General features: G+C 36.0%; 1 protein-coding gene across 1 annotated transcript in view; it reads right to left on the bottom strand.

The window, feature by feature from the left end:
• The window catches only part of SYNE1 (spectrin repeat containing nuclear envelope protein 1), a 560807-nt gene that overhangs the window by 341945 nt on the left and 202741 nt on the right, over positions 1-16121 (bottom strand). The window contains 8 exon segments of the mRNA XM_078155071.1: positions 11-119; positions 1398-1606; positions 1803-1961; positions 2830-2964; positions 4912-5076; positions 5439-5597; positions 9300-9473; positions 12146-12289. Of these exon segments, the coding sequence (XP_078011197.1) occupies positions 11-119; positions 1398-1606; positions 1803-1961; positions 2830-2964; positions 4912-5076; positions 5439-5597; positions 9300-9473; positions 12146-12289 (1254 nt within the window).

Below are 16121 nucleotides of genomic sequence, written 5' to 3'. Positions count from 1 at the left end.
AGGAACTAACCTCTGCAGCAAGTTTGGACTTTCCGTATGTGGCAGTATCTTTGGCTTCCTGCTTCATCAGTTGCAACTCTCTCTCTTTTGCAGATATCCAAGATGAGAGTTCAGAAAATCTAAAACAATATAATCATCATCTTATGAAGAGAAAAAAAAGGATGTCATAGTGGTACATAAGTACTTAATTATTCAGATATTACTTTTTTTAAATCCCCCAAATTCAGCAACACTTCAATAAATATGTCCTCTGAAGAAAAGAAAAGTCTCTTTTTAACAAAGTTGACCTTGCTATTGGAGGGCAAGGAGGATGGTTTGGGTTAATAGTGGTTAAATAGGCTGTCAGTGCTGGTGTCTTGCTCAGGTGAAGGTTTGCCCTGGGGCCTGGGTCTAGCCTTACTCCTGGAATTCCCATATCTCAATCACCCAGAATTGGGTCAGACAAGTTGATTTTGTTTAATCTTCACAACACTGGGTGGAGGATTATTCCAAAAAAGAAGCACTATTTCAACTGGCCCTAGAAGGTTGAGAAGCCTGCCCTCAAATCCTGTAGGGGGTAGAGAATTCCTGGACAATGAATGGCAGGTCCAGAATCCCCATACTGGAAGGCATGCTAAGGCCTCTTTATAGTATGCTTCTTTTATTCACTACCTCTGGTGGTCAAGTGCCTGATAACAAAGTATTGTCAATGCCATGTGCTACATAGAAGTATTTTTTCCTGTACTTTGAGAACCTATGATTTTCATCAGGGTGTGTACTTTTTCTATTGTAATAGGCCACAAACTTTCTACGTGTTCCAAAAAGGCTTTTCCTAGATGTGCAGTCACTAAAGCAGTCAATACTCTGCAGCCAGCATGGTGACGATCCACCTCAAAAGTAGCTAGTATGGTCCTTGGACAACAGATACATGGTCTGTCACTAGGCCCACCCAACTCTTTCCAAATGGCCATACTTTTCTGATGTATCCTTGAAGAACTGGGGGCACCTCCATGCTATAAGTGGTTCTACAATGCGGCATTAATGGAGCTACTGGAAGTTTTACAGTCTATTAATAGCAATATTTATATACATAAGAAAGTTAAAATTGTGACACCTGTTTTTCACCTGTTTATTAAATAAAATGAAATTCATGTCATATCATAATTATTTTTTGTACATCTTAGGTCATCTTCCCTAATCAGACTGTAAGTTCCCTGAGGGGGAAAACCTTGTGTATTATCTACTTTTGTATTTCCCCATAACACCAAACACAATCCTTTGGACATTATAGGCAACAGAAAAAATGTGTTGGTTTTTTTTTTTTACAAACAATTGGTCAATGTACAACAAAATTAATATAGCCACTATGTTAGAACTGTTCTATTAAAACTTTTGTCCAACTCCCAAGAAATACCTACCTAGTCTTGTAATCTCTCCATTTATCTGGGTTTTCCATCAATTTCTTATAAGTGCTATCAATCATAGCTTTAAGATCTCTGAGAGTGGCTTGACAGTTCTCCGGTGTATTCCTAACAGGGTCACGGACTGGAAGTTTCAGACTGAGCTCTTCAATCAGTTGTAACCTTTTCTCACAAAGATGATGGGGTCCTTTGTCGCTGAAGAAAATCTAATGAGAAATAGCTGACACGATTAGTATTGCATACAGGAAGCTGCAAAAAGGTGTCTGCATTTGTACAGAAAACAAAAGTATTCTCCCTTGGAAAATTGAGCCATTTTGTGATTTCAGTCTCAGGCCAGACTATCAGTTTGCATGAATTCCACAAAATTCCACTAATGTCCACTTGGTGGTGCATGAGACATACCTTATGCTCTTGAATGATCTTTTCACTGCCTTCCTGTAGCACCAACTTGTTCTCTCGACCAAGCTCTGATTTGCACTCTTCTACTGAAGCCAGAAATCTGTTTTTCTCCACGTCTATCTTTAAGTGAAGTAAGTGATAGGGAGCTTCTCCTTGGAGATCCTACATTTCACAAAGAAGACCAAGGGAGTGCAACAATGGTGATTGTGATGAGAGAGATTTGAATTGAAATAGCAAGCTATAGAAAGTAATTTGTTTTTTATTTTCCAGCTAGAAAGGGTCCTGAATATCCTGAGGTACTTGGATGTGGAAACTGCATGTAACATCAGATATGTTGATTATTCTGACTGAACTTTTTTCTTCCTTTTTTATTTTCTTCTTTATTATAACACGTGGCTCTCTTGGACAGGGGGAGGAATGCAGTGGGAAATGTAAATGATGCAAAAAGAAAAGTTTAGCAAAATTTTTCGGAGTGTTTCTATTTACTGTATGGCATGTATTTGACTTTTTTCCTATCTTTGATTTTCTTGAGATATATGCCACATCTTTGGGTCATTGGATTGGATGATATAGACAGTTTTGCCACATTTCTTGCATAATTCCAGACTGATATCCAGGATTGCTGTGCGACTTCATAACTCCAGCAACACTGCACTGTTGTGACTGTTCTTCCATAGTCCAATATTAACTATTAACATTTTTTTACAATCTTTTCTAATTTGAATGGTGTGATGTGAAATCTTCCAGAAATGTTTAAAACTGCATTTGTCTCAATATTAGTAATTTGGAACTTGTTGTCATGTGTTCATTTATAGTTTGCAATTCTTTTAAAAAATGTTGCTCATATACCCTTTAATCACTTACCTCTTGGGGAGTGAGTGGTTCAGGGTCTTCTATATTTGTGTCAGTTTCCTAAATATTTTTGATAGCATACTTTTGTCAGTGAAATTTGGTGCTGCTGCTAATGGATTTAATGGATTTAATACTCTTCAATCATGGCAAATGGAATTTCTTTCACATAATTACTCACCTTCCATTGTTTATGGAGTTTTCTAACAGCTTCCTGTAGACCCTGCTGTTCTTGCTCAGGGAGGATGTCAGTTAGCTCATCACAAGCTTTCAGGAAGGCATTTAGTACCCTCTGATCCAGCTGACTAAAAAACTCCTGATGTGGGGATTGTGGGGAGGAAGAAAGCAATTAAGAGCTCCATCTATTTACTGCTGTTAATACAGAAACCAGTTGATATGAAAGTAATCATAAAATGTTATTTAAGGAAGTAATAAAGTTTCTTAACATGAGCTAGCTTAAGCTCTACACTAGTTCACATAAGGGTTGAATTTCTATTTAGCTGCAATTAAGATTCAGTAGCTGCCATGTTTAGAATTCATCTAATACTTTGTATTTCTTTTTTTTTGGGAGGGGGATTAATTACAATTCCCAGATTAGAAAGTATGCACATCAGTGGAGCAGTCATAGTTAATAAGATAAGGAGAGATTATTAACCTATAAGCTTAAGATGACAGTGAGTCATATCATTTACACTTATTTTTTTAAAGGCCAGTCAGAAAAAGCTAAAAGAAAGTCAGAGCTAGAATTTACAATCTTATTCTTGACATTAACTTATACTGAAGACCCTCATGCTCCATTAAATGTAAGCATTCCCCCAAAGGGTTTTTGCCCCATCCCTCAAAAGAAAAGATAAAAAAAGATAGCTTACTAATACATTCACAATCATTTCATGACATTTACTTTGGAAGAAAGGGGACAGCAACACTGATATACACTAATTAAAGGAGGTAATTATATAAAAATCTACTTGTGAGCTAAGCAGTGACTATAACTCTCCCTACTGGGGAAGGCTGAAACTGGTAGATCTCTTAGAATTCTGAGCTGTAGTGTGCTAAGTTAATCAGCTGTCCAAATTAATACTAGCATGAATATGGTGAATCTTCAAAGCAAGGGGTTGCCAGGAAGCCTGAGGAGGGGGAATCTGGCCAAAGTGGGAAACAGAACAGCAGATCAAAAGTCCATATCAATTAGTGATGAGCGTGTACCTATTAGTGGCTGCTTCACTTCCAGCCTGGGAGACCCACTCTCAAAAATAATGCTTTTCAATTTTTGTTTAATAAATTTTGTTCTGTCTCCCAGACAAGAATTATTATTGCACAGATTTACAACATCACTCATAGACATGGGTTGACCAATCTGCCAATACATTGATACATACTGCTGATTTAACAGCACCCAGGGCATGCCTTCAAAGTGGAAAGAGTTCAGCAAAATTATTCTCATTTAGAAATAATACTATTAGTTTTCATTTCATGCTTATTAAGGATAAATAATAGCCTGTTTCAACACTGGGAGAAGGTCATTCAATATCCCACAAATGTCATATGATATCATGCCTTCTTAAGTGCTTACCAATCTGCTTCATTTTGTTAGAGTTTAAGCAATCGAAAGATCTTTCCATAAATCTGAAATTATCCATTTAGAAAGAACTCTTTTGTGTTTTTAATTGCTTAGATAAATAAGGGGCAAGTCAGAAGGTCTGAATTATCTTTATTAATCTCTACAGTTTTTATATTCTCCATTACATTTTGTTTTCTATGAACTTGTCATTAAAGATTCTGATCCTGAATCAATTACACCTTTCCAAAGTATGATAACAAGTCAATGAGAAATCAACATTTGCCATTATTTTGGCTAGAATCTGTAAGACTTTCTCCAATTCTGCTTTGGACTCCTCATATCTTCCCTCAGGATTAGATGAAAATACTCTTTGGTCCCATCTTTTATCTTAGACAATCTACATTGAGAAGGAATGTGGTATGTTGGATACAAAGCTGGCCTCAGAGTAAGATAAATGTAGGTTCAAGCCTTGTTCCTGACACAGACTGGCTGTGTGATTCTGAGCAAGTCACTGAATCTCTCAGTATGCCAGACAACTCGCTATGACTGCAAATTACTGAGCTGGTGTCAATCTGCATGGTAAAGGGATTTCCCTTATTGGAATTTTCCAAAAACAAAGAAATCACAGGTCCAGTTAAAATTTAAAAAAAAAAGCCTGCCCATATGGCTCATGTTGAATGTACATTAAAGGATGTAATTTACCGTATGTTTCTTCAGAAGTGCTTCAGGATCCCCTTTTTCTTTTATGCTGGCCTGGGCAATCTGGAGAACTTTCTCCAGTTCTGCTCTGGACTCCTCAAATTTCTTCATCAAACGGCTATTTGTTTCTACGTGCTTTTTCCACTCACCAGTTTTCTTTACCATATTCTTGATAACAAAGTCAAAAGAAAATTATTTTTCTTAAAAATGAAAGCAGCATGTTGTGTCTATGTAGGCATCACCAATTAAGTATTTATGTTTTTAATAAAATATTTAACAGGAAGCCTTAATGCAATCACAGACCCTGAAGTAAACAGAAATAATGATACAGGTAACTTCTTTTTGAGGCTTATGAATATGTAGTGGAATATATTGATTTTTCCATGCAGTAGTAAAAAGAAGAGAGAGAGAGAGAAAGAAAAGAAAAAAGAAAGAGAAAACCAGAGGCATAATCAATAATAGATTCTTCTCTGCCTTTCTCTCACCAACATTTTCCCAAATGGCAATTTAAACCAGAAAAAATAAATTACCTGAAAAGCAACATGAACCTCAGCAACCTTCCTTTGCAGCATGCTCTGATCAAAGTGTTTTAACACCTTACTCAAGGCCACAAATTTCTGCACATTTTGACTGTCTTTCTCAATTAGTGTCAAAGTCTTCCTGCAACTTTCTTGATGAGATAACAACTCCTACAAGGAAAAAAAACCCAATAATATTACAAAAGAACAAGAAACTGTTCAGTTTTAGGTTATCAAAGGGATATAGATTAATCAATGTTAAAAGATTTCATTTTCAAAATAAATTATTAAGAAACAATCTTTTAATCAAAGGATTCAGCAATCACTAAAGTTGCTCCATTTTAGATCAGATGTCAAAAGTGGTTTTTTGACATCTTACCTTTGTCTCATATCATATCCTCACATCTGATCTAACGCTATAGTGGAAATAATAGAATAAAAGAATCAAACAGAGAATCAAAATTATAATAACCACCTAATTTCTGGCTTCATGCAACCAACAGGGCTCATGCTAATGTCATGATAGTGACACTACTAAAATTAACCTGCACATCAGATTATAAAGTGCTGAAAGGTCTTTTAATTTAGTAAGTTGAAGTTGACTGAAATAACAAGAAGCAGAAAATGTGTTTTACATGCCATCATGCCCATAGTACTATAAAAACTGAAGAATCTCTCATTGTTGCTAACAGGCTGCAGAATAAAGGCAGATTGTGCCCAGGGGATCAGAGACTCATGGAATCAATTGTATTTTTCTGTGCTTTCAAAAGTAGATGAGCAACAGGGCCTTCAGGTCTTTGAAGTTCTCTCTAGTGGCTCTATTATATATCAATCAATCCAAACTGCTTGATGGGGGAGGGCAAGGTAGCTCTGCCAGGGTATATCTGACTAGTTATTGATTCTAGGCAAGTCACTTCACTTCTCTCAGGTTCAGTTTCCTGATCTGTAAATTGGGGATAACCCTACTAGTTGTGATGATCAAATTAGCAATAACATATGTAACAGGCTTTGAAAACCTTTTTCATAAATGCATGAGTTTGATTTTTCTTTTTGTAAAATACATGCAAATCTGACCGGTATAATCTCTTTGTTATTGAGTTTTGCCTTTACAAACTGAAAAAAAAAACAACACTTTTTTTTTCCTCCAAAGATTTGGGAAATCGGATAGGAATTATGTTATAAATATACTATTACATGTTAATTGGGTTGTGGCATACATAACATAAGGATTTCATAACTATTTTGCTGATACAGTAAATGGGACTATATCTAAGGATGAAAAAAGTCATGAATGAAAAGAATGCATTTGAGTGATTTAGACACCCAAGTGATCTTTTCTGTCAAGGAATTCATTCAGATCAGGGGCTTCTAACCTAGGTCCATTGTTATAAATTGTTATAAATTTGATAACTCTATTTGAATACAAATTGATTTTCTTTTATAATCCTAAGTATTTTATTCTTTTAAAAACATTATTCTGAGGAGGTGACTGAAGGTTTTTATCAGGTTGCTTAAATGGGTCCATAGCACACAAAAGGTTAAGAACCTCGACTTAGATTAAGTATTGCTAAGCCCTAGAAGTACTTTTTTTTTTCTATCTGTTGACAGAGGGTTTCATTCAATAAATACCAATTAAATAAAATAATTAGCTATGCTCAGTGGAGGGGTAACATTCTTAGGGAAGACAGGTGTGTTTATAATGAGACAATAAAAAATACAGCTTGTCATCCTAAGTACATTTTATGATGGCTGACTTAGCGTGACAAATTGTATGTTTTAATTCAGAGCCTACCTCACCCTCCATGAACAGTATCTGTTCAAGAAACCTGAACTGATGGATCAACTCTGTCACTATGAAGTTGATTTTGAGATCTATTTATCCAGCCCTAACCTCCCTCCTGGGAAGCTACATGGTTCAGTGGATAGAGTACTAGGCCTGGAGTCAGGAAGCCCCCTTTTCCTGAGTTCAAATCTGGCCTCAGACATTTACTAGCTTTGTGACCCTGGGCAAGTCACTTAACCCTATTTGCCTCAGTTTCCTCATTTGTAGAATGAACTGGAGAAGGAAATGGCAAACCTTGTTTTGCCAAGAAAACCCAAAATGGGGTCATGAAGACTCAGACATGACTGGTATGACTGAAGAACAACAAAACCTCTGTCCTCACTTCCACTCTTGCACCTATACTGACTATCGAACTTCTCAAGTTGGATGTCTTGCAGACGTTATATTCTCAGCATATTAAAAAGTGAGCTCATTATCTTTTCCCCAAAACCTTTCATCTTCTTAACCACTCTAATACTGTTGAGGGTACCACCCTCACAAACTATGTTATGCTCAACCTCTTACTCTCATTCCCTATATCCAATCCGTTGTCAAGTCCTGTTGATTCTACCTTTACAGTATCTCTCGGACATAAACCCCTCTTCTCTGACACCGCCTCCATATCTCACACTTGCACTATTGTTATACCTCTTAATTGGTTTTCTATCTCCAGATCTTCCCCCCCAAAATCTAGCCCATCCTCTACTTAGCTATCAGTGTCATCTTTCTAAAGTACGAGTCTGACCTTCTATCTACCCCTCTTCCATTCAATAAACTCCAGTGGCTTGTTACCTCCAAGATCAAATATAAAATCCTCTTTGGGGCTTTTAAAGCCCTTTATAAGCAATACTGTCTTCTTAATTATGTTCCACTTAAGATTATTAAAAATTAGTCAGAACTATGCTCTAACTAGCCACAAACACACACTATAACAAAATGGCATATGTTTCTTTCCTCATTCTTTTTCAAAATCTTTACTATGCAAACTAATTGCAAAAAGTTAAGGACTTTATCTGGATTAATGTTCCAATTGTATCCTACTTATTATGCAAAGGGTAGGGTAGATATATATTGCATAAATGTCCTTCTTGTCTAATGTGGAGGCAATGTGGAATGGTGAATAGGGTATCTGATTTGGAATCAGGAAGACCTTCATTCAAATCCTGCCTCAGAAACTTAGAAACACTGTGACCTGAGAAAGTCACTTTTCATCCTCTGTGCCTCAATTTTCTCATCTGTCAAATGAAAGGGATGGATTCAGTGGTCTCTAAGATACCATTCAGTTCTGAATCTATGGTCCTATGAACTTAATTGGTTTGAACAAGGAACTAATGAAGCCACAGCCCTGAGTTTATTCTTTGGATTCCAGGATAAAAAGACTATCTTCTCCATGGCCTATTTCAGATTAGCAAAAGGAAGCTGAGGAGAGAATAAGTATGAATGGCTCCCTCGACAGTGGAAAGGAGACTCAAATACATGTTCTACTGACAATGGTCCAACAGAGCCATATTTGTTAAGGAGGCAAAACACAGTTTGGGAGTGTTTAAACTACCCCCCAAGAGAATGTCATTAATTTTACTTTTGTATCTTGGGGTCTGGGCTCCTTAGAAATACTATGAGTTGTTCTTTAAACAAGTACATTCATTCTCTGCCTCTTGCTCCTCTAAGGGTCTTTCTTTTATAAAATTTTAAAAAGCTACTAGTTGCTTCTGAATTGATAGAGACAATTGTCTCTTCAACAAGTCAATTCAATAACTTTTAATAGATACCCACTAAGGGCAAAGTAATAAAGATTACTGAATTGAATTGATTAAATGCCTACTAAGGGTAAGGGGAGCAGTCAGGTGGCTCAGTGGATAGAGTTCAAGGCCTAGAGTGAGGAAGATTCATAATCCTGAGTTCAACCAGCTGTGTGACCTTGGGCAAGTCACTTAACCCTATTTGCCTCAGTTTCCTCATCTGTAAAATGGGATGGAAAAGGAAATGGCAAACTACACTGGTTTAAACTCTTTAAACTCAAGTTTAAGCAAGTAAACGGCAGCTTTCCTTACCTGATGTTTTTGTTTAAAAAGGGTGGTAGCTTGTGCTTCCCTTTCAAGGAGTGACATAGTTTCATTGATCCTCTCAAGTGCCTCATAAAAGAGTGTGATCTGCTTTTCTAATTCTTCCAGTGGAATCAGCAGCTGTTGAGTCTCATAAAGTAATGCAGGGTAACATTCTTTGACCTTCAAAAAGACAAAGACAACAATTCCATCCAATAGCAATGTGCCAAAGTGGAGGAAATCTCGTAGTCACCTTGTTATAACATTTTCCTTATTTACTACCTTAAACCAATTTTGCAAGCTGGCACTTACAAACCCATAATGTCTTACCTTCATGTGATCCTCAAGGGATTTGTATAGTTCCCTGAATTAAAATACAGGCATTATACTATGAAATCCAGGGGGTTAGGATTTAAATGAATGGTTAGTTATTTGCCGATAAATGTGAATTGAATTGAATTGAATTGCTGATAAATGTGAATTAAACAACAGAGTGAGCTAGAAACCTCCAGCATCAATGAATCTCCCTGATTATCATTCAGTCAGCAAATCACTAATTCTTTTCAGATCCCAAGTAAAAGGAAAGCAAACAGGACTGACCAGTAGGAGGGCTTCCGTTTTGTTTTTTGTTTGTTTGTTTGTTTTTGGTAGAGGTATATAGTATGTATGTTACAGAGTACATAGATAAGATATGAAAATTATCAAAGATGAGAGGCTCTGTTCTTTAAACTTGGCATTCATAAGCAGAAACTTTTTGGTTGTGGTTGCTTATAAATAGCTTTCTTTTTCATGTACTAAGTTTTGAGATTAATATGAACTGAAATGTGAATTACATGTCTACTGTGGCAGAGTTTGAAGAATGAAGGATAAATATCCCAAAAGAAATAGAAAGTGCTCCTTATGGGTATATGTCATAGTAGTATTAATAATAATAACAAAATAACAATCACAGCTGATGTTTACGAAACACTTTGAAATTTACAAAATTTTTATCTTTTATGAACCTCAACTCAGGAATCATTATCCTCATTTTACAGATAAGTACAGATTAAATAAATTACTCAGTGTCACAAAATTAGGATATAGTAGAACTAGAATTTGAGTCCAGGTCTTTCGATTCTGAATCAGGGATCTTCCTACTTTTCTATTTTCCAAGTGTCTGTTTTAATACCATATAAATCTCTCTGTGAATGGGGATAATGATAGAATTATCTCACAGGGATATTGTGAGGATCAAATGTGATAACATAAGGAAAGCACTTTGCAAACCTTAAAGCCCAACATAAATGTTAGCTATTAATATTATTCTTAACTGATAACTTATCATTCAAAATCCTATAAAGTACAAAAACTATTCTGATTTTGAGACTTTTTTCAAAGTCTAACGGGGAAGGAAGAAAAGTATTTGCATTGTTTTTGGTAATATCATAGGGTATAATAGATTATGTCCTAAGACAAGCTCAGTGACACAAAAACAGCAGAATGAATGACAACCAAGCATGTTAAAGATCCCCAATATATCTTACAGAGAATTCTAAGGGTTCTTGACACTTTTGTCTCATCCAGAAACAAGCCAGACTTGGGTATCCTCTACAGTCCAAGGGTGGAGAAACTGCGGTCTACACTTACATTCATTCCCTACCCCCTGCTCCTCCAAGGGTCTTTCTTTTATAAAATTTTAAAAAGCTATTAGTTGCTTCTGAATTGATAGAGGCAATTGTTTCTTCAACAAGTCAATTCAATAACCTTTAATAAATACCCACTAAGGGCAATATAATAAAGTTTACTGCATTAAATTGATTAAATACCTACTAAGGGTAAGGGGAGCAGCTAGGTGGCTCAGTGGATGGAGTACTAGGCCTGGAGTGAGGAAGATTCATATTTCTGAGTTCAACTAGCTGTGTGACCCTGGGCAAGTCACTTAACCCTATTTGCCTCTGTTTCCTCATCTGTAAAATGAGATGGAGAAGGAAATGGTAAACTACTCAGCAGCTTTGATAAAAAACTTTAAATGGGGTCATGAAGAGTTGGACATAACTGAAACACTCAACAACAACAATGTTGGCACTGTGCTGTGCTAAGCCCTGGGCATCCACTGACAAATGTGGAAGATTCAGGCTTGGAGAAGTTGTCTTTGTAAGGCATGGTATAATATTAAAGAGAGACCTGGGATTAAATATAACATGACCTTGGCTCAGGTCCTGCTTGGCACTTAATAGTTGGGTGACCCTGGTTTAAATGGAACGTTTTTGAGTTTCTGTTACCTCTCTTGTAGAATGAGGATAATAATAGCACCTACTTCATAGGGTTTTTGTGAGGATAAAAGAAGCTATTATATGTAAAGAATGTTGCATATTTTAAAACATTGTATAAATGTGCCTTATAATTGTGCTTTTATTTTTGAAAGTTCTTAGGAATGTAATTTTTACAAATAAATGGATATATATACACATATACACACACATACATACATGTATACATATACATACATACATGCACATATACATATATGTATGTATATATAAACATTTGCTCTATAGATCTCACAAGGATGTTATGGGAAAAATCGCTTTTTAAACTTTAAAGTGCTACAAGAATGTGATATACAAATATACATAGGTAATGTGCATATATGTATGTAAAAATCTATATATATATATATATATGTACGGAGAGAGAAAGAGAGAGACAGAGAGAGAAAGAGTCAGAGAGAAACAAAAAACCTCTATCCTTATTTAATGATGAATTCACTGGCACTGTGGGTCAACATCATAAAAAACAGATCAAAAGCAATTGTAGTTGCCTTTTTCTGTACATTGTGAATGTCATTAAAAAACAAAAACCTCATGGATTACCTTGTTTAGCTGATCTTTGAGTCCAGATATGGTTGCAAGGATTTCGCGGGCTTCTTCTTGGGGACTCTCTTTTGTAATAAGCTGTGCTGTCCTTGTGATAATCTTGTATTGAGCTTCCATCCCAGGCATCTTCTGCTTAATATCCTGTCAGGAATCATTACTAGGAATCATTAGTAGGAAATAACTGTTTCTATTAATATGAGGGATACAAGTACTGTTCAGCTTTTTCTAAGCATAGAAATGAAGAAATGTATTTTATAAAGATTTCCACATTTAAGAAATTTGTGCAGGTCCTGGGGACAATCATTCATTTATAGTCACAATCACTCATCGCTGAGATTCATGTCAATCAATCAGTAAACAAAAATATTATATCTCCAAAGAAGTATGAATACTATGATTTAAATACTACGAATTGTTATTCATACTATGAAAACATTCAGATTAGCTGCAATAGGATTTATATTTCTAAAATATATGCAGATCAGCTATTTTTGTAAATGCCAATAACAATCTTTAAAATGAACACTTTAGAAGACAACCTTCCTCCCCATTTTAAAGGCTATCATTTATTACATTCATGTAGAGGCAATATATAAAAATTTTCTTTTTTTTTCTTGAAGTGTACTTTTAGAATGTGAAATCTACATTTAAGCCACTAAAGTGAATAACTAAAAGCAATTACTACTAAAGTATGTGACTTTATCTAAAGAAGTATAATTTTGAAATGCAGATTTATTAACTGTACTCCTCATCTCCCCTATTAGGATTCTTTTTATCTCCACTGATTATATTCATTCTTTGTCTGTCCCATTAATGTTTTTTTTGGTTCAGCATTTTTTTTATGTGGCGCAATTGGGGTTAAGCGCCCTGCCCAGAGTCACACCGCCAGTGAGTGCTTTGTGTCCAAGGCTGGATCTGAACTTAGGTGCTCCTGACTCCAGGGTGGTGCTCCATCCACTGCGCCACCCAGCTGCCTCCTTGGCTCATTCTTTGTAATCCCAATACTTGGCACAGTGCCTCGCACATAATAGGAATTTAATTAATGCTTTTTTTATTGACTGCTTGTGGAAGGGTTCATATTTAGGCAGTATCCATTTCTATTTATTTGAATTCAACAAATATTTATTTAGTAACTACTTTGTACAAGGCAGCTAGGTGACCCAGTGGATAGAGTGTAGGGCCTGGAATCAGGAAGACTCATCTTCCTGAGTTCAAATCTGGCCTCAGATACTTACTAGCTGTGTGACCCTGACCAAGTCACTTAATTCTGTTTGCCTCAGTTTTCTCATCTATAAAATGAGCTGGAAAAGGAAATGACAAACCATTAATTTTTTTATACTCATTCCATTTTTATTTAGGTTTTATATATATGCATATATATATGTATATATATATATATATATGTATTTACACACACACACGTATACATATATATGCCAGGCATTTGAATTTTTAAAAAAAATGTACATCATTAAATCTAGTAATACCAAGTTCAGAAAATAGTCTTAGGCCTTCAAAAAACCACCTCTTTTACCTCTTGAATGGTCTACACCCCCAACAGTAGCAATTCTATTAAAGTCATCTTCTAAGTCTTCCAACCTACAAGGCCTTCAAAACAGATTTTTTGTTTCTGCATAGTTTATTAGAGGGAGTTTGTGGTTGCTTTAGATTTGAAGCTATTTATATTTCTCATCATTTCTTAGTGTCCCTGGGGAAAAAAATCAAATTGATCAATAGCTGCCAGCAGGTTCTTTCTAGAGTCATGCAGAAGGCAAAGGCTTTGTGCCTCTGTTCATACTTAAAGTTCTCCCAGGGGCAGCTAGGTGTCACAGTGGTTGGAGCTCTGGCCCCGGAGTCAGGAGGACCCAAGTTCAAATACGACCTCAGACACTTGATACTTACTAGTTGTGTGACCCTGGGCAAGTCACTTAACCTCCATTGCCTCGCAAAAACAAAACAAAATTAAAACAACAACAACAACAACAAATAAAGTTCTCTCTCAATTTAGCTTAAAAAACCTCCCCATACTTTTTTTCCTTTGAAAAACAAATAATCAACCCATAGGGATTAGGTGCATATAAAATAAATCTTTTTTATAGCACTTGCCATATTATTTTAAAAACCAACATGCTGTAAAATGTGTCTATGTGTATGTGTATATATATGTGTGTGTGTGTGTGTGTGTGTGTGTGTACATATATACATACATATACATATACATACATACACATACAAAATCATCCAAAACATAGAATTAATTTTAAAAAAACCATTGAATATTTACTATATGCAAAGCATTGAGCTAACCTTAGTGTTAGCTTTGATTCTTGGTACTATCTATACGCAATAAGTCACTAAGTCCTGTTGATTCAGTCCACAATACATCTTGAACTTATTCTTTCCTCTCTATGCCCACAGAGACCAACTTTGAATCAACATCCATTACCATCTGTCTAGACTATTTCAATAGACTCTTAAAGCTCTTACCATATATGTTCTTTCCCCTGTCTAATCTATCCTTCAAGCTTCTGTCAAACTCATCCTCACTTAAATCCATAAATCCAATCATGACACCTCTCTGCTCAAAATGTTCAGTGCCTCTTTATTTGGCAATCAATTATAGTTCAAACTCTTTTATATGTCATTCAGGATGCTTGACAGTCTAATGTCCCTTTAACTTTCAAGCCTTATTTCATACTACTCCCTATTCATACTCTGCACTCCAACCAAACACTGCCCCCCAGACCAACACATATCATGTTTTTCTCCTCTATGCATTTCTTCATATTGCTCCCTAAGCCTACAATGTCCTTTCTCCCCTTTACCTACTGAACTCCTGCTTTAACGCCCAACATAAATGGCATCTCCACAAAGCCTTCCCTGTATGTTGGTGTGGTGGTGGCTGTTTTTCAGTTGTGTCTGACTCTTTATGATCACATTTGGGGTTTTCTTAGCAAAGATACTGGACTGATTTCCTTTTCCTTCTCCAGCTCATTTTATAGATGAGGAAACTGAAGCAAACAGGGTGAAGTGACTTGCCTGGGGTCACATAGCTAAGCACTTGGTTTTGCACTACTTGGATTACTTTATCCTGTATTATGGCTAATTTGGTGTAACATCCTCAGATAAAGAGTGAGGGCCAAAACTTCTTATCCAAATTAGATATCTCCTCCAGCACTCCACACATAGCAGGTGCTTAAGAAGGAATTTGTTTAATTGAATCTAGCAGTGTTGGGCACTCAAGGGAAATGATGTCATAATAACAATAACGACTATATTTTAATATAATCTGTTTTCTTTATAATTCTATGTGTTTTATACATTTAATTCTATATGTTTTATACATTTTATACATTTAAAAACGTTCTTCTGAAAATGGGTCCATAGGTTTCACCAGACTGTTGAAGGGATCACTGATACAACAAGACATTAAGAACATCTGGCTTATGGATATAAATTTAGGAATCAACTGCGCTGAGGTGATAAGTGAATTAGTAAGGATAGGTGGGATCACAATGAGAGAATGCATTGAACGTAGGCTGAGGACCGAACCTTGAAGAACATATACATAAAGGGGAAAGTAGGAAAAAGAATAGCTAAGTGAAGACAGAAAGAGACAGAGACAGACAGATTCAGGGGAGTATAGGATCATGAAAGCTCTAGAAAATAATAGTGGTAACCAGGCGGTGATGCTCAACAGTGTCAAACGCTGAATCTACATTTAAAAAGATAAGTGCAGAAAAAAGATCACTGACTTTGGCATTTCAAAGGTCATTTGATGACCTTTGGATTGGAATACTTTCCTTGGAGTGGTAAGGATGGATTATTGGACCTTTTTGATAGAATTTCATGACTTTTTTATCCAGAAACATTTGACAGCTGAGGAATGAAAGAATACATGATGGATAGTGGAATTTCTCCAGGGTTGGTTATTATCAAAACAGTTATGGGAAGTAGAAATTTAGAAGGCAGG

This window comes from Phascolarctos cinereus, unplaced genomic scaffold, assembly GCF_003287225.1.
Source record: "Phascolarctos cinereus isolate Bilbo 61053 unplaced genomic scaffold, phaCin_HiC Scaffold_5;HRSCAF=322, whole genome shotgun sequence".
Taxonomy (NCBI): domain Eukaryota; kingdom Metazoa; phylum Chordata; class Mammalia; order Diprotodontia; family Phascolarctidae; genus Phascolarctos; species Phascolarctos cinereus.
The sequence above is the reverse complement of the archived record's forward strand: the minus strand, read 5'-3'. Positions and strand labels throughout refer to the sequence as shown.